Source organism: Dermacentor albipictus, chromosome 1 (genome assembly GCF_038994185.2).
Source record: "Dermacentor albipictus isolate Rhodes 1998 colony chromosome 1, USDA_Dalb.pri_finalv2, whole genome shotgun sequence".
NCBI lineage: Eukaryota > Metazoa > Arthropoda > Arachnida > Ixodida > Ixodidae > Dermacentor > Dermacentor albipictus.
In genome coordinates, this window is record NC_091821.1 from 194,007,866 (window position 1) to 194,026,639 (window position 18,774).

At 48.9% G+C, this 18,774-nt stretch overlaps 1 protein-coding gene across 2 annotated transcripts in view; it reads left to right on the top strand.

The window, feature by feature from the left end:
- The window catches only part of LOC135898007 (protein FAM193B-like), a 156,668-nt gene extending 152,934 nt beyond the window's left edge, over positions 1 to 3,734 (top strand). For both annotated transcript variants that reach the window (XM_065426717.1, XM_065426718.1), the window contains exon 19: positions 3,426 to 3,734. In XM_065426717.1, the coding sequence (XP_065282789.1) occupies positions 3,426 to 3,552 (127 nt within the window). In that variant the 3' untranslated portion in view covers positions 3,553 to 3,734. The remainder of the gene's footprint in view (positions 1 to 3,425) is intronic.
- The last annotated feature ends 15,040 nt before the right edge of the window (positions 3,735 to 18,774 follow it).

Genomic DNA, 18,774 nt, shown 5'->3' on the forward strand with positions numbered 1-18,774 from the left:
GTGTTGCATCCTGGGCTAATAAACACGCGTTTGTTGACGAATTGTCTGTGGTGTCTTTGCGCCGTATCGACGAACGCGGCCGTTGCGCCCTTTGTGCGTCGCGGTGTCGAGGAGCGTCGCGTCCTTTCCTGCCGCGCTTGCAGGATAAGCCCCGCGAAAACCCGTCTCCACAGCATATCGACTATATCAGTTAGAATTTGCATGGTATATGATAAGCACACGTGCATTAGACCCTGCGCCAAAAGTGCTCACTGCTGCGCCAGGACCTGCGCCGAAAGGTGAAATTGCTGTTCCACCACTGCTAGAGTAAATATTGTAGCCGAAAAAAGAGTATTGTAAGGCTCTTTAACATAGTGTCACGTGCCTTCTGCCTCTCATCCGCCGAGGCGCTTGGCTCGTTTAAAGGCTAACCGCAACGAAATTTCACTTTTGCTAATGTTGTTATAATTGAGTTGTACACACTACTAAAGCAACCCAGCACCTCGCCTCCGAGATTTTTTGGTGCGCGAGGTCATGCAGAGGAGCCGTGCATTCTGAGACATGCGTCACTTCCGGTGAGCAGCAATAGGTGGTGTCCAAATGCATGCTCCATTAGCCCCGAGAACGAACACGAGCGGCGCTCGCAGCGCCGCTCGCGTGACGTCAGGGCACGGACTCGCGCCTGTCGTCTGCTACAGTTCGTGCGTTGTACGGGCGCTTTCTGCGGTCTTTTCGTTTGTTCGCCCTCGTTCTCTCTGCTTGTATACTTATGGTGGTCCTCTCAAATATATTTTTATGACGTCTTCCTTTGCGAACATTTATTCAAAGAGCTAATTTCTTAGACAACAATGCAGCTCTCGAAGGCAACGCTACAGTGCCAGCCGAAGCGACGCAGACCAGCCCATTGCGGGTTTTTCATACGCGGATAGACAATCGCAAAAGCATAGCCTATAGGAATCCAGTTATGATACCATACCTGCCGCGGTGCAACAAGTATGTCACAAATCTGGCTATATATGACTTCTACAGCAGTTACGTTGATTTTATTCCGCTAAAACAGGTTTGCTCACGACGAGTAGTTCATGGTATAATATCGAATTTTTGCATTTCCTCACAGAAACGCTCGGCAGTAGCACGGTGACTTAACTAATAATGGAGCTTAGATTCTACACGCCTCACTTGCTTCTTTAACTGCTTGTCAACATTAGGCGGTTCTTCACGTGTGTATTTTTTTTAAGCGGCGGAAATTTGAAGTAAAGTTAATGAAGGCTTACAGCTATTTACAGAGTACAAATAGGAATGTACCAATATATATTCCCTTTTCCGTGCTACACGTTCAACTCACCTCTTTAGAGCGCGTTTGTTAATGATTAATAATGCATGTAATGTTCCTCTTTTTTTGTCTATGTTACCAAGTGTATATCATTTATTTATTTCAATGCCGCAGTGTGTTTTGCATTGTTATCGTGGAAATATTTCACTGTGCTTTCATATATTGTATAACTGCAATGTTTTATGGCCACTATATAAATGTAATTTACATGGCGCTTGATGTGTTACCCCATGCAGCCATATTGTACCTAAGAGGGTGAGGTTACCTCAAGCCGCGTCTGTGCGGCTTTTTTCCCTCATCCACCTCCATTTACCACTCCTCTGTACATGTGTGTGTGTACATCGAAATTAATAAATCAAATCAAATCAAACTCACTTGAGAAATTTACTGGTGCTTGTTGCTTGAGGAATATACATGACGAATCTGTTTGGCAAACTGACACAGGCTGCTAGGCCCAATTTTTTTAGTGAAGTATGCCTGCTGGACCGCATAGCTGCAGCCAGAAAGCAGTCGAAGCGTCAATGACTAGTAGTATGGGACATATTGAAGATATCGAAATTCCCCCTGTGGAGGGTCAGAAATCAAGTGAAAGTATATGCAAGGATTGTGGTGCTTTCTTTATGAATGTTTGCGATTGGATTGGAGCAAACTTAAATTAGCCTGCAAGGTTCTCTTTTAAGTACCGACGAAGCGAATAGTTATCCGTTTGTATAATTAAATAACGCTGGATCGAGACATGGTGAGACAAAAGGTGCTTGAATTTTCCTTTTGTAGGCAATCTAAGCTGCGTAGTAGTAGCTCGAGAATACTTTAGCCATTCCAGTTGGCGCTGTAAAAAAATGCTTTATGGTTTTAATTCGAAGTTGAAGTGAACTGATGGGTTTCGCGAACATAGCGTGCCTCGCCATACGGACAGTCGATTGCTACCGTTACGTGATCAGGGGTGTGCCATATTGTCGATAAAGGCTACTGAGGGCCACTATGATACATTTCATCACTTTCAATTGAGTGGCTGTTGATCTAAACAACGAAACTTTTCTCTCAGGTGATTGCTACTATGGTGTTTGTGAATTAACTATGTAAATACTCTACATGACACGCCGTCGTGTTAGCAGCCATGAGCAATTCGTTTTTTGGAGGCCTGTTTCAGAGGGGGATGAAAGTAGCAGCAAACATTTTCATAAGAAATGCGCGCCTAACTATTTTTTTACGCAACAATGAATGGCCATATTTGAATAGAACAACACACCAGAGTAATAGGAATCATGATGACAGCTTCGCTGGGCAGTGTCTTTCTAACATCGGATAACATGTTGACGCCAAGTACCAAATTTTTCTTCCACGTAAAATGCAATACCTCTCATAGCTAAATACTAAAGGAATGTTAAGTGTTTAGCGAAGCATCATACACAACTTCGCGCGTTGAATTTGCAGATATTCTTTTTTTAGTCAAAATTTACCGATAGACACGGCGCATATATGCATTGCAAAAACTTGTAGACCCCTTTAACGCTACTTAGCTTGCGATATCCAAGTCGCAAAGTTTCTCGACTCACACGCTTTTGAAGAAGAAACTGTGGTTAAGGTATTGCAGCTGAAAGAAGCCGACTTATTCTTCAATACGTACGGCTCGAGCTACCCATACCCCAAGCATACACGAAGGGAACGAGCGCGCGCGGCAGCCGAGCGAGCCGGAGCGAGCGGCGTCCTGGCCGTGACGTCACTCGCGAGAGGGCGCCATTCCTCTTTCTCGGGGCTAATAGGCTGGCACCCTCTGGATTTAAAGTGCGGATCTTTAATGTTACGCTTTTGCTCGTTGCATGCGGCGGAAGCGATTGCGGGAGACAAACACTTTATAGACGTCGGGTTTTGGACACCACCTATGGCGGCATTTTACATTAGCGAAAACGTCTATTTTTTACGAGCTTTTAGTGGCACATGCACTCTTATCTCAAACGTAAAAATTTGCATGGAGAATTCTCTATATATACACTATCTGAAGCTGCTTTAAACGGCACCCAAACTTTTCTTGCAGTTGGCATTTAATGGCGGCTGCCGGCGCAGGGCTCTGCATTCTTGTCACTGACTCTCTCTATTCCTCGTTCTCGAACAGGTTTTGCTTCAATTCCGTGCCTGTGGCCAACAAAGAGAAAGTCCACGTCAACTTGAAGGACATTTTGCTACGAAGGAAGCAGTCCTCAGCCGCAATGATGTCAGCGGGTTTGTTGCAGAGGACATAATGCTGCAATGACCTGTTTTCATCTCCATGTGATGCTCCCAGTCACAATGCAAAGTTAGGGATCTTGGAGTTCGAAAAATGAAATATGAGGCACTTGTGCTCTGTTATGGACATTGTTGTGTTACAAAGGGTCCCGTTTGTTTCTGAAAAAAAAATAATAAATCTCTCAGAGCATCAGTGAAACATCTTGATTGCATATAGAGCAGCTGGAACTGCTCCTGAGCAGGAACCTAAGAAAGGTAGGTAAAATGTATATGCATGCGTGCATGGTAGCCCCCACTCATTACCCCGCGCCTATACGTGCAGAAAAGAAAGCCTAAGCTTATGAAAAGTAATGGGTCTGAAGCTTACCGTATAGTGCTAGGTTTTGGACGTGGTGCTGATCATCGTAGGTCCGTTCTCGATAATGGTGCCATTTCGGACAAATGATGGAAGTGACGAGCCGCTTACCCAACCTAGAGAGTGACCCTTCGCCGAGTCTGAACCGAGGTCCTTGATGGCTGGCTTCTGGTGGAAAGCGGAAGCTACGAAGTTCTTGCACACTTGCGCGCATAGGTTTCAGCCAGGAATTCGGAGCTGTTTCTTCAGAACAACGGCACGCACCCACGAGGGGAGATTCTTGCAGCGCACGTTTTCTTCCTTCCGCGTGGGCACGTGCCAGATGCTGCACAGTCGCAGTTCTTTGGTGTGTGTGCACGGTTAATAAAAAAAAAAATGTGACGCATGGTAATATTAATAAAAAGTGACCAGCAAAAAGAAAAGTACGGTTTACTCTGTCCATCCCCGGTTTTTTATTTTTTTTTGGTTTTTGAGCAGGTCGGCTTACATATACGCATAAAATAAGTAGACAGTGCGACCGAGGGCGAGGGGTATATGCAATGTGCCCGGCCTTATCGATATTATCCATGCATTTGTGTGGAGGCATATTAGGCGCCACAAGTGGGAGGCAAGGCACTAAGGCAAGCAGTAGGCAAGCTCTCCCAAGTAACAAAGGACCTAATAAAGAAACGACAAAAAATGAGTGTCTTAGTCAAGGGATAGAATTCGCGGAACTTTCGAAACTGATCAAGGAGAAAATAAGTGATATTCGAAACTATACCGTGAGAAAGACTGAATAAGCCGTAAAAAATGGACCCAGACTAAAATCAATGAGAAGGAAACTTGGCATAGGACAAACCAAAATGTACGCACTGGAAAGATAAGCAGGGTAATATCAGCAATTTCGAAGATATAGAAAAAGCAGCGGAATAATTCTAAACTGACCTGTACAGTGCCCAGAGGAGTAGGGATACCTAAATTAGAAACAGTAATGAACAGGATCCAAAAACTCCTATTACTAGCGATGAGGTCATTTGGGCCTTGCAAGAAATGAAACGAGGAAGATAGGCAGGAGAAGATGGAATAACAGTCGATTTAGTCAAAGATGGAGGAGACATAATACTGGGAAAACAGGCGGCTCTTTATACGAAGTGTCTATCGACTGCAAGGGTCCCTGAAAACGGGAAGAATGCAAACATACTAATCCACAAAAAGGGAGACGTTAAAGAATTGAAAAATTATCGGCCCAATAGCTTACTCCCAGTATTTACCAAAATAATATCCAATAGAATAAGGGCAACAGTGGACTTTAGTCAACCAAGGGAGCAGGCTGGCTTCAGGAAGGGATACTCTAGAATGGATCACATCCATGTCATTAATCAGGTTATCGAGAAATCCGCAGAGTATAATAATCCTCTCTATATGACTTTCATAGATTATGAAAAGGCATTTGATTCAGTAGAGATACCAACAGTCATAGCGGCATTACGTAATCAAGGAGTACAGGACGCTTACGCGTAAATACCTTGGAAAATATCTGCAGAGGTTCTATAGCTACCTTAATTCTACACAAGGAAAGTAGGAAGATACCTATTAAGAAAGGGGTCAGACAGGGAGACACTATCTCTCCAAGCTATTCACTGCGTGCTTGAAAGACGTATTCAAGCTATTAAACTGTTAAACTGGGAAGGCTTAGGAGTAAAGATCGACGGCGAATATCTCAGCAACGTTCAGTTTGCCGATGATATTGTTCTATTCAGCAACAATGCAGAAGAGTTACAACAAATGATTTAGGACCTTAACAGAGATAGTGTAAGGGTGGGGTGGAAGATTAAAATGCAGAAGACAAAGATAATGATAAATAGCCGGGCAAAGGAACAACAGTTCAGGATCGCCAGTCGGCCTCTAGAGTGTGTGAAGGAGTACGTTTACCTAGGTCAAATAATCGCAGGGAACTCTTATCATGAGAAGGAAATTCACAGAAGAATAAAGATGGGTTGGATCGCATACGGCAGACATTGCCAGCTCCTGTCTGGAAGCTTACCATTATCATTGAAATGGAAGGTGTACAATCAGTGCATTTCACCAGTGCTGACATATGGGTCAGAGACAAAGAAGCTTGAGAACAAGTTAAGGACCACGCAAAGAGGGATGGAACGAAGATTGCTAGGCATAACGCTAAGAGACAGAAAGAGAGTGGTTTGGATCAGAGAGTAAACGAGTATAGACGATATTCTAATTGACATCAAAAAAAAAATGAGCTGGGCAGGTCATGTAATGCGGCGGTTAGTTAACCATCGGACCATTAGGGTTCCAGAATGGGTGCCAAAATAGGGAAAACGTGGTCGAGGACGGCAGAAGACTAGGTGGAGCGATGAAATTGTGAAATTCGCGGTTGCTAGTTGGAATCGGTTGGCGCAGGACAAGGGTAATTGGAGATCGCAGGGAAAGGCCTTCGTCCTGCAGTGAACATAAAACAGGCTGATGATGATGATGAGTGGTAGCGTCTGCGTTAACGCTCACATTTCATCCCCCCGCCCTCATCCTGCCAAAGTAGAGTCCCTCATATGATAAAGGCAAATATGTATACGAACAGATCTGCGTTGCGCTATGGTTTACTCGCCGTAACAGCAAATGTCGGGAAGTAATGTGCAAGGATATTTTTTACAGCGAAGCTGTATACCTCTACCGTCCAAGGGAATTTTCGTGTCGTTGGCGTGGAAAGCACAAAAAAAATTATCCGACGATTACGATACTCCCTAATGCGAAATTTGAGCGCAGCTCTATACGTGTTTCCATTTCGCGATATTTTGAAGCAAAGAATTTGAGAGAGACATGTAGCAGAGTCGGTAATGGTCGAAAATCTGATCTGCGGATCAAGCGAGCCGGCGTTTATACATGACTCGTCAAAGGTTCCAGTGTGATCGCTGGTGCCGCATGGCTTCCAGAAAGTACTATACAATTCGCATAGCGCATACAATCAGATTAAGAAACAATCTCACACAATAACAACCAAAACAAGCGCGAACGAGACCGACCCAACAGAACCAAACAGGCGCGGGCGAGAGCTGTGGCGCGAGCAGACGAAGGAAGTATTGGCCCGCCATAAAGTATCCCCCGGACCTTACACGGTTCGGTCAGGGCCGGGCGCCCTTCCCAGGACCTTTGCTCATACTGGGTGCGGCACGGCATGTCGACCTACCGGGCCACATTCCAGGGCCGGATCGCTAGCCAGAGCTATACGTCCTGTCCCCATTTACGTTGGGTCATCGTCGGACCGAAGTCCTACCTTCGAGCGTGACGGCCCACCCTACTACTGTCACCTCGATGGTCGTGTTGTGGGCAACCCACGTACTCGAGTAGGCGGGGGCGATAACTCCCCGAATGCCCCCCGTGAAAGGCACCTCTGCCGGGCGCCGAAGCGTCCTCGAGCTTGGTGATTCCCTTGTACACCAGGCCTCTGGCTGAGAAGCCATCTCTCCCCACATTTATAGAGCGGATGGGTTGACCGCCGGCCCTTTCCCAAAAGGGCCTCCCATGACAGTGACAGGAGGCCTGAGTCCTGACATCAGGAAACTCCCGATTGTCACCTTATGGTACTACTCCCAAACCCGAAGGCGTGGTTTCGCTTCCTCGCCCTCTTAGCCACTTTGCAGTGTTGCCCGAGGCGCCCCACGAGGAGGGGGGGCGAGGTCAGACACAGGCAGCGCTTCCTTGATCGAGATCACCGGCTTGGATTACACGAGAGCGCCACCTCTCGCAGCGAAGTCACCTGTGTCCTGTGTGGATCTCCTGCACCCCAGTGCGGCACCACACATGCAACCTAGCTCGAATTCCACTCACGCAGCCTCCAATGAGCTGGATAACAGGGGCTCGCAAGTTCCCCCAGCTTTAGATGGCGAGGCGTCCTGACACTAGGGATCTAGACGTACCTCGCCTCTCATCCCAAACCTACCTTTCGGACGGTTGTGTCGGCCTCCATGCTTGGATTACAGGGAGGCGCAACCCTCCCCGGCCTTAGGCACCACCTCTCGCATTGTGCTACTATCTGCCATCGACCGACGAGCACAGCCTCCAAGCTGGATTACAGAGGGTCGCCACACCCTCCAGCTTAAGTGCCACTGTCTGCCATTGACCGACGTGCACGGCCTCCAAGTAGCTGGATTACAGAGGGTCGCCACTCCCTCCAGCGTCCGCTGCCAAGACGCAAGTGTTCTCCTAACCAGGTCACACGGAAATGCACACACACCGTGATGCCCCATCCAATTGGACGGGTGGAGACCCACCTGTGACTGGACCAACCACCCGAGCTCCGCTTGGATTACAGGACGACGCTGGACGTCCCGCTCGTAGCATGGAAGTACCAAGCCACAGCGCCTCAAGAAGTATTGGCCCGCCATAAAGTATCCCCCGACCTTACACGGTTCAGTCAGGGCCGGGCGCCCTTCCCAGGACCTTTGCTCATACTGGGTGCGGCACGGCATGTCGACCTACCGGGCCACATTCCAGGGCCGGGTCGCTAGCCAGAGCTATACGTCCTGTCCCCATTTACGTTGGGTCATCGTCGGACCGAAGTCCTACCTTCGAGCGTGACGGCCCACCCTACTACTGTCACCTCGATGGTCGTGTTGTGGGCAACCCACGTACTCGAGTAGGCGGGGGCGATAACTCCCCGAATGCCCCCCGTGAAAAGCACCTCTGCCGGGCGCCGAAGCGTCCTCGAGCTTGGTGATTCCCTTGTACACCAGGCCTCTGGCTGAGAAGCCATCTCTCCCCACATTTATAGAGCGGATGGGTTGACCGCCGGCCCTTTCCCAAAAGGGCCTCCCATGACAGTGACAGGAGGCCTGAGTCCTGACATCAGGAAACTCCCGATTGTCACCTTATGGTACTACTCCCAAACCCGAAGGCGTGGTTTCGCTTCCTCGCCCTCTTAGCCACTTTGCAGTGTTGCCCGAGGCGCCCCACGAGGAGGGGGGGGGGGGCGAGGTCAGACACAGGCAGCGCTTCCTTGATCGAGATCACCGGCTTGGATTACACGACAGCGCCACCTCTCGCAGCGAAGTCACCTGTGTCCTGTGTGGATCTCCTGCACCCCAGTGCGGCACCACACATGCAACCTAGCTCGAATTCCACTCACGCAGCCTCCAATGAGCTGGATAACAGGGGCTCGCAAGTTCCCCCAGCTTTAGATGGCGAGGCGTCCTGACACTAGGGATCTAGACGTACCTCGCCTCTCATCCCAAACCTACCTTTCGGACGGTTGTGTCGGCCTCCATGCTTGGATTACAGGGAGGCGCAACCCTCCCCGGCCTTAGGCACCACCTCTCGCATTGTGCTACTATCTGCCATCGACCGACGAGCACAGCCTCCAAGCTGGATTACAGAGGGTCGCCACACCCTCCAGCTTAAGTGCCACTGTCTGCCATTGACCGACGTGCACGGCCTCCAAGTAGCTGGATTACAGAGGGTCGCCACTCCCTCCAGCGTCCGCTGCCAAGACGCAAGTGTTCTCCTAACCAGGTCACACGGAAATGCACACACACCGTGATGCCCCATCCAATTGGACGGGTGGAGACCCACCTGTGACTGGACCAACCACCCGAGCTCCGCTTGGATTACAGGACGACGCTGGACGTCCCGCTCGTAGCATGGAAGTACCAAGCCACAGCGCCTCCTGCGAGCGGATCGGCTGAGACCAGACACGAGTGCGCATCGAGCCGTAAGGAGGGTCCGCATGACACCAGCATCGCGCGCGCACGTCACTGAAGGGGCCGCTCTCATTGGTCTCCGCCATTCGCGGCTCGCGTCCTTCGTCTCCCACTCCAGCGAAGGGGGGCGGAGCTGGTTACGAGGCCGACGACAACGCCAACGCCAACGACAACGACGACGCGAAACCCAGGAACGGACGCCAAAAAGCTGCGCTCTAAAAAAAAAACTCCTCATACGTGGGCCGATCGCGGAGACAGTGCAATGCCGGGCCGACCCGCGGCGGAGATGAAGCAGGCGTTAAGCACTGCTCATACGTGGGCCGATCCCGAAGATAGCGAAATACCGGCCCTACCCGACCCGCGGCGGAGGTGAAGCAGGCGTTAAGCACTCCCCATACCTGGGCCGATCCCGAGAGAGAGAGAGAGAGAGAAACTTTATTGTGATTCTAAAGATTTGAAGGAGGGGTGGTCGGAGCCTCTCAGTCCAGGGCCCCACTGGCCTCTGCCGCCTGCCTGACCTGGCTAATTAAGGACTTTTGTCCTGCCAGATCGGAGCGGGCGAGCTGTGCCTCCCACTGCTCCATTGTCCTACTGGTGTTTGGCCTATGAGGGTGCTTAGTGCACTCCCAGGTTATGTGCATTAGGGTAGGTATGCCACCGCACCAAGGACAGTTGGCCCTATAACGAGTGGGATACATGGCGTTTAGCAATTTTAAATGGGGGAACACCCCGGTCTGTATTTTACGCCAATCGGCGGCCTCTTCCCCGTTAAGTTGTGGGTGAGGCGGCGGGTATTTTCTTCGGACTCCACGCTGATGAGCAAGGATGTTTTTGGCATTTAAATTGGTGGAATTTTGTGATGGGTAGTGCGGGTGGTTGGGGTTAGAAGAGGACGCCGTCGCTCGGTTAGTGAACCCTCGAGCTAACGCGTTAGCCTTTTCGTTCCCCTGTACCCCCGCGTGGCCCGGGCACCAGAGTAGGCGATGATGGTGGTTGAAGGATTTCGGGATTATCGCGAGGCTAGCCGCAGTCACGTGCCCCTTGAGAAACATGCGACATGTCTCCTGGGAGTCCGTGACCACGACCGAGTCCCTTTGCGAACGCTCCGCGTGAGCGAGTGCGATCGCCACTGCTAATATTTCAGCCGAGGCTGGGGATCCCGCCGTGGCCGACGCGGTAATTTGCTGTTGGCTGACAGCGTTCACGACTACCAGGGCGTACCTCCTTTGGTAGCGCTGCCCGGTCATGTCTGCATACAGAGCTGCGTCCGTGTAGTACGTGTTGTACCTATGGTTGTTAGAGTAGGCTGATTGAATGTGTTGTGCACGTGCTTTGCGCCTTTCTTTGTTGTACTCTGGATGCATATTCTTTGGAATTGGGGCTACTGTAATTTTGGATCTCATCGAAGGAGGGAGAGGTACGGCCTGCTCTGTGAGATAAATGGGGTATGCTGGGATATTGAGTCTAGCCAATATTGCCCTACCAGTTTTTGTGAAGCTGAGGCGCTCCCTCTGTCGCATCAGGGTGGCTTGCCTCAGTTCGTCGAAAGTATTGTGCACTCCCAAAGCTAACATGCGCTCCGTTGAAGTACATTTATCCCGAAGATATTGCAATGCCGGCCCGAACCGCGGCGGAGGTGCCCATATACACAACTTCGCTGGTCATCCTTCTTCTCGGAGTGGAAGGGCAGTGAGTTTTTTTTATATTATGCTGTCATACTTCATGACACTGCGATGATGATAGGCATGTTCGCCAGTTTCTCATGGTCTCCCATATGCGCAAACATGTAATATATCATTGCGCATCGGAATATAGTTCCGGACGTAACTGTCTAATTATTGGCGGTATTAGTGTTTTATTTTTGCTTGATACATGATGCGTTATAAAGATACGTGACATGCAGTGGCGTAGCTAGGTTGTCTGGCACCCGGGGCCCTTAGCTCTTCTGTCACCTCCCCCCCCCCCCCCCCGGTGTAGTCGAGGGAGGCGGGGATATCGCCAATTTTCGGGTGTCTTCAGACGTATATGACACCCCCCCCCCCCCCCCTGCTGGCCCCGTGCACCCGGGGCCCACGGCCCACCGGCCCCCCCTGTTGCTACGCCAGTGGTGACATGCTAAGACATTTGCGCATGACCAGAGTAGGGTTGGCTGTTATCGATAAATGATCAATCGATCAAACGTATCCCGCAAAACGATTAAGCTTCGTTGATGTCCACGTTTCATTTAATCGGTTTAATCGATTCGACCTGTTCGATTAATCGTTTTCGAGAGTTTGACAGGAGTGGCGCGAAAATTTTGAAATTGTACTGGAATGGCGGCGCACGAGCAGTGACTGTGCTGCTGTGGTAGAGCGACTGTCGACTGTTTTTCAGAGCGATACTGAGCCGAGCGCTTCCCCTCTGTTCCCCCTCGCCGCACACGCCAACATGCCGCCCGAAGCCGGGAGTCTTGAAATGCCATCACAATTCAAGTCATCCTATAGCAACCTAGTCGCTGATCGTCGTGCCACTCTCAGCTTACTAAAGACGTAGCACAGCATGCGCGCCTGTTTGGAGCATGTATTTAGCGATGAAGTTCCAAGTAGATTCTAGCAAATCTGTAGCGTCCGAGCATCTATTCTCGCATGATGGTTGTGTGGTCATTAAAAGAAGGTGACGATCTCACCCGAACATCCCACCCAATTGACATTCCCTCGCTCTGTAGAAAAAAGCATGTGGTTTAAAATCCTAAATCAGTCATTTTCTTTCCCCTAATGCTTAAAATTTCCTGCATACTTCAGTTGGACTTCACCTTTCACTTTTGCCATTTCTCTTTTTTCGTGTTTATCTGTGCTGTACGGGGATTCACCAGTGTCTTGTACCTTATTTAATTCTGCACTAAGTGCCATTTTATAACATATATTGTTTATCTTTTGAAAAGGCACTAGTGCGAAATATATCTAGCCTTTTAAGATGTTAAAGATTATACTTTATCAAACGTTTATACACTTGTGTTTCAAACTTGGTTCCACCTCTCAAACATTACAACAGGGTCCTAGAATAGAGAACTGTGTTTCAACCTTTTTGAAAGTGGCCTGCAAAATTTTCGATTAATCCATTAATCGATGAAAAACCTTGCATCGAGAACAAATAATCTGTGAAAGGCTAAAAGTATGAATGATTATTCGTTATTTGAATGAAAAAAATAATAATCGGCCATTGCTATGCCAGCGGTGGTACCATGGGCGAAGCGCAAAAGCCGTGAAAAACAAAAAAAAGCTTGGAAACCTTTGTTATTCCTGCGTGTTTAATTGCCTAGAACAGCCGTAATATAGCCCTATCCTATTATTTTTCGTGAAAACTACGGGCATGAGCGAAGGCGAAGTTGCATTGAGGTAGGCGCAGTAGCACGCTGTTTCAAATATTTTTAGAGCTTCTCCGGAAAAATATCTGTGTACATTTGATTGTAGTGAAAGCGAAAATGCCAATGCTTCTATAGTACAATAATCTATACATGTTTTTAGTATATATACACAGCCGGCTTTTTTTTTTTCGGGGCGCTAAGAGAAATGTGGGGGCGAGCTCCACCACTGGAAAAGCTGGCGCCACCGTCGACGTGACGTGGTATGAGGGATCACGTGGCCACAGCGACCGCGTCGACTGCCGAGGCAACCTAAAAAGGAAAGTTTAAAGTCTCACCTGCCCTGCGGTTCTGATTAAGTGGGGAGGTCTTCCCGCTTCAGGTGTCTGCTTAACAACACTTGAAAGCACCATAAGAGGTATAGTGGTTGCGTTTGAAGGCGTCCAACATTGTAGGCTACTGCCATGTGCGGCAGAGCCAGACGTACAGAACGGAGCCAGCTGTCAGCCTTCACACGTACCCGCAGGACAAGAAGCTGCGTGAAGCTTGGATCGCGAAGCTTAGAACTGGCAAGCAGCCATGGGCTACAACTCGGGTGTGCAGCAAGCACTTTCGCGAAGAAGATGTGTGCTACAGCATCGGGGCTGCGATGTTCGCCTTGAGTAGCAGATAGTACTGTTGTGATCGGCCCTTCACCCCGCGACAACCACTGGTCACGGCTAGCGCGATTATGGGGAATGGCCCGATGGCCTCGTCAAAATGGTTCTAAAAACGAATGATTAATGTCCTGCACGGGAGTATCTCGGTCAGGAAAGGTTTGGGCAAATAGTGCAATGATAGCGTCCATCACCTGTCAGCCGCCCAAATTGGCACGTCCACGCCGGAGCAGTGTACGACCCCCCTTCTCCTGTTTGTGGCTAGTGATGTGCCTGTGTTTCCGACAAAGCTCCCTTCGGAGGGAAAGGGCAACAGACCTCCGGATTGGTGGGATCTGATGTCATCGGTCTCCTGACGCGGGATTGGGAGAAGTGACTGAACAATGACCCCGCAGGGCATAAAAAGAGCAACGGACGGCGGGAGTGATAGGCTGCTACAATTTCTTCATGCATTTTTTTGTACAACTGAATTTTCTTGTAAATATGTAAATATAAACTTGTTTGTAAAACGTCCTGGTTATCGGGCCCAGCTCCACGTTCCCTTACTTTTCCACGAACAAAGTACATTCGACGTCTTCGAAACCCCTGTCACGACATGGGATTGTAGCGGTGAAATAGCCTGCGCAGCGCTTCGACTTCGGCATGGTGAGTGCACAACTTTTTTTCCTTGAGAGTTGCCAGGCTTAACGTGGTTCTTCCTGGTAACAAGGGTATTAGAAGCCTTGTTGAAAGATACCTTGCTTCAACACCTAATTCGTTGAGAATCTTGTTGGCAAAAGAGAGGTAGCCATGGATTGGAGGCAGTTGCGCAGAACGGACCTAAACGCAGTATGCGGGGAATTCAGGATTGATTGTGCGAAAGAGAAAAAGGCGGGAGTCATCGATGCGATAGAAGCAAGCGGCAGAGTGGACGAGAAGGTCGTGGATGCTTGGGAGGATATTCAGGACCAGCGGGAACGCGAACGCCAACGCGAGCAAAAAGCCCAAATACGGCGGGTCAAAGAACACGAAAGAAAAATGGAGGAAATTTATAGGGAAATCCAGCATCACAGGACGCTGCAGGCACGGTATAGGCTGCACGTATTCGAGGACGGCGAAAACAGAGAAAGTTTTCCTGATTTTTTTTTTTTTTTAGGATGTGAGGAAGTTTGCGCGGAGGTACGGCTGGACTGTGACTTTTGGTCAGTAGGGTTGTTGGGGGTACTTCCCTGTAACGTGTCCTGTTGCTTAGCTCGCCTTTCTGATGTAGATTTCAGGAAGTACGATCTGGCTAAAATGGCATTTTTGCGCCATTTCGGTATTTCTGTGGAGAGCGAGAGACAAGATCAAAGTGACCAGTGCAAACTTTGTACTTTGGAAGAAACTGAGGTTGTGCCAGTGAATGAAGAGCATGAAAAGTGCGAGGTGGTGAAGGCCTAGCTCAGAGACAGAGCGTGAGAAAAGCGAGGCCGTCGCCGGTTTAAAAAGAGGGTCCATTCCTGAAGGCGTCCCTTGCGCATACGAGGCCTGTTCCAGTATTGATGAGAAGGTTAATGAGGCGCTGGAGACCTTCCTAGTATCAGAGCACGTGGGCGACTTTTCGGAATCGTCTAGGTTAGACCAGGATGCGGTGGCAGCCGAGCCGAGAAAAGACATGACGCAGCAGAATGGAGCGGAGATCGCTGAGGGCTCCAGCATCGGTGACTGCGCAATACAGTCGTAGTACGCCGAAACCGAGCCAGCGGCCATCCTGGAGAGCCCTCCTTGCGGGGACGAGGCTTGTTCCAGCAACCCTATGAGGGTCAGTGTAGCGCTGGAGACCTTCCTCATGCCTCTGCACTTGAGTGACTGTTTGGCATTGCCGAGGATAGAGAGCGAAGAAGAGACAGTGGCAATTCCGAAAGGCGTTCCTTGCGGAGACGAGGATTGTTTCAATAGCCCTAACAATGCAAATGAGGCGCTGAAAACTTTCCTCGTACCACCGCACTTGAGCGACGTTCCGGAATCGCCAAATGGAGAGGATGTCATGGTGGCAAAGCAGGGCAGGAACCCGAAGCTCGGGGTTTTCATCGACACAGGGTCAAAAGAGCTAAGTGTTCGGCGCATCGAAAACTCGCGGAAGACGCCACATCGGCGCTCGTGAGACAGATCGAGGAACAGGCCATCGCGCAGAGCCGAAAAGGGTTCATTGTGGCGATTCAGGAAACGGAGGAGTCGCGAAAGGCTGATAACGACAGGAAAGAGCGCGTCTCTGCGAGTAAGGGTGAGGCTGAAATGTTCAACTTGGCTGAGACATGCGATTCGGAACCGAGTATGTCGAACAGTCACTGAGGTGGAATGCTCCGCGACAGCGAGGACGAAGGGAGAATTGGTATTCTTCCCGCGTTTACGGCCTCCCCCTCAGGGACAAGGCAGCAAGCTGCGAGCCCACGGAGTGGCAAATGACGGCAGAGGGCAATCTAGATCTTACACCCTTTGTGCTCTACATGGTCCAAAGGCTGTCATTCGGCGATCCAATCGAGCGCGCTTCCAATCGATCCTCCGTATCGATTGGAAGCAATCGATCGAGCAATCGAAAAATTGCTCAATCCAATCGAGCAATTTTTTTCGAAGATTTTTGCGCGCAGATAGAGAATAGCTTTTTTTTTAGGTTGTAAATACCACTCTAGGAATTAATTTAGAGTAAAGCGGTCAGCAGAGCAGTACGTTTCGCATTAGAGACGCTCGTACTGGCTGGTGGCATTCACCGAACGGGCAACTCAGCACTTTGACTTTGCCCTTTGACCATTTCCATCGTTGTGACGAATCCCGTGGTTCAAAGGGGCGCCTTTATTTTCTTTTTCTTCGGCGGCTTGAGAATCATTCGCCACGTATGAGAAATGTTAGTTCGAAAGGGCGAAGTTTGAAGATGGGACAAGTTACCAATAGAGGAGCCCGATTCTTTCTTCGAATTTAGACCTAGCCGTACCGTGACCCGATTGACAGCGGTTGGGGCCGTTACGAGGGGGAGGAACAAAGGTGGTTGAAAGTAGCCTACTCATGGGCTTGCCCGCTCCTTGGCTGGCACACTTTTCAAATAATTGCCCGTTGTGACAGCTGTGAAGTATGTATCCTAGATGGTCGCATACTGCGACAGGGTGACTCAGTTGATCATATTTTCGAGTTTCACTGCACAGTGAGCAAGGAAGTAACAAAACGTGGTTGCCCTACGCTGAGGCGTTTCAGTTTGGCATCATCATCATCATCAGCCTGGTTACGCCCACTGCAGGGCAAAGGCCTCTCCAATACTTCTCCAACTACCCTGGTCATGTACTAATTGTGGCCATGTCGTCCCTGCAAACTTCTCAAGCTCATCCGCCCACCTAACTTTCTGTCGCCCCCTGCTACGCTTCCCTTCCGTTGGGATCCAGTCCGTAACCCTTAATGACCATCGGTTATCTTCCCTCCTCATTACATGTCCTGCCCATGCCCATTTCTTTTTCTTGATTTCAACTAAGATGTCATTAACTCGCGTTTGTTCCCTCACCAAATGTGCTCTTTTCTTATCCCTTAACGTTACACTTATATCATTATTCTTTCCATAGCTCGTTGCGTCGTCCTCAATTTAAGTAGAACCCTTTTCGTAAGCCTCCAGGTTTCTGCTCCGTACGTGAGTACTGGTAAGACACAGCTGTTATATACTTTTCTCTTGAGGGATAATGACAACCTGCTGAGAATGCCTTCCAAACGCACCCCAGCCCATTCTTATTCTTCTGATTATTTCAGTCTCATGATCTGGATCCGCAGTCACTACTTGTCCTAATTAGAATCTTCTTACCACTTCCAGTGCCTCGCTACCTATCGTAAATTGCTGTTCTCTTCCGAGGCTGTTAAACATTACTTTAGTTTTCTGCAGATTAATTTTTAGACCCACCTTTCGGCTTTGCCTCTCCAGGTCAGTGAGCATGCATTGCAGTTGGTCCCCTGAGTTACTAAGCAAGGCAATATCATCAGCGAATCGCAAGTTGCTAAGGTATTCTCCATTAACTTTTATCCCCAATTCTTCCCACTCCAGGTCTCTGAATACCTCCACGCTGTGAATACACGCTGTGAATAGCACTGGAGAGATTGTATATCCCTGCCTGACGCCTTTCTTTATTGGGATTTTGTTGCTTTCTTTATGGAGGACTACGGTGGCTGTGGAGCCGCTATACATATCTTTCAATATTTTTACATACGGCTCGTCTACACCCTGTTTCCGTAATGCCTCCATGACTGCCGAGGTTTCGACACAATCAAACGCTTTCTCGTAATCAATGAAAGCTATTATAAGGGTTGGTTATATTCCGCACATTTCTCTATCACCTGATTGATAGTGTGAATATGGTCTATTGTTGAGTAGCCTTTACGGAATCCCGCCTGGTCCTTTGCTTGGCAGAAGTCTAAGGTGTTCCTGATTCTATTTGTGATTACCTTAGTAAATATTTTGTAGGCAACGGACAGTAAGCTGATCGGTCTATAAGTTTTCACGTCCTTGGCGTCCCCTTTCTTATGGATTGGATTATGTTAGCGTTTTTCCAAGATTCCGGTACGCTCGAGGTCATGAGGCATTGCGTATACAGGGTGGCCAGTTTTTCTAGAACAATCTGCCCACCATCCTTCAACAAAGCTGCGGTTACCTGATCCTCCCCAGCTGCCTTCCCTCTTTGCATAGCTCCCAAGGCTTTCTTTACTTCTTCCACCGTTACTTGCGGGATTTCAAATTCCTCTAGACTATTCTCTCTTCCGTTATCTTCGTGGGTGCCACCGGTACTGTATAAATCTCTATAGAACTCTTCAGCCACTTGAACTATCTCATCCAGATTAGTAATGATATTGCCGGCTTTGTCTCTTAACGCATACGTCTGATTCTTGCCTATTCCTAGTTTCTTCTTCACTGCTTTTAGGCTTCCTCCGTTCCTGAGAGCATGTTCAATTCTATCCATATTATAGTTCCTTATGTCAGCTGTCTTACGCTTGTTGATCAACTTAGAAAGTTCTGCCAGTTCTATTCTAGCTGTAGGGTTAGAGGCTTTCATACATTGGCGTTTCTTGATCAGATCTTTCGTTTCCTGCGATAGCTTACTGGTATCCTGTCTAACGGTGTTACCACCGACTTCTATTGCACACTCCTTAATTATTCCCATAAGATTGTCATTCATTGCTTCAACACTGAGTTTGGCAGGGCTGACTTAGTTCAG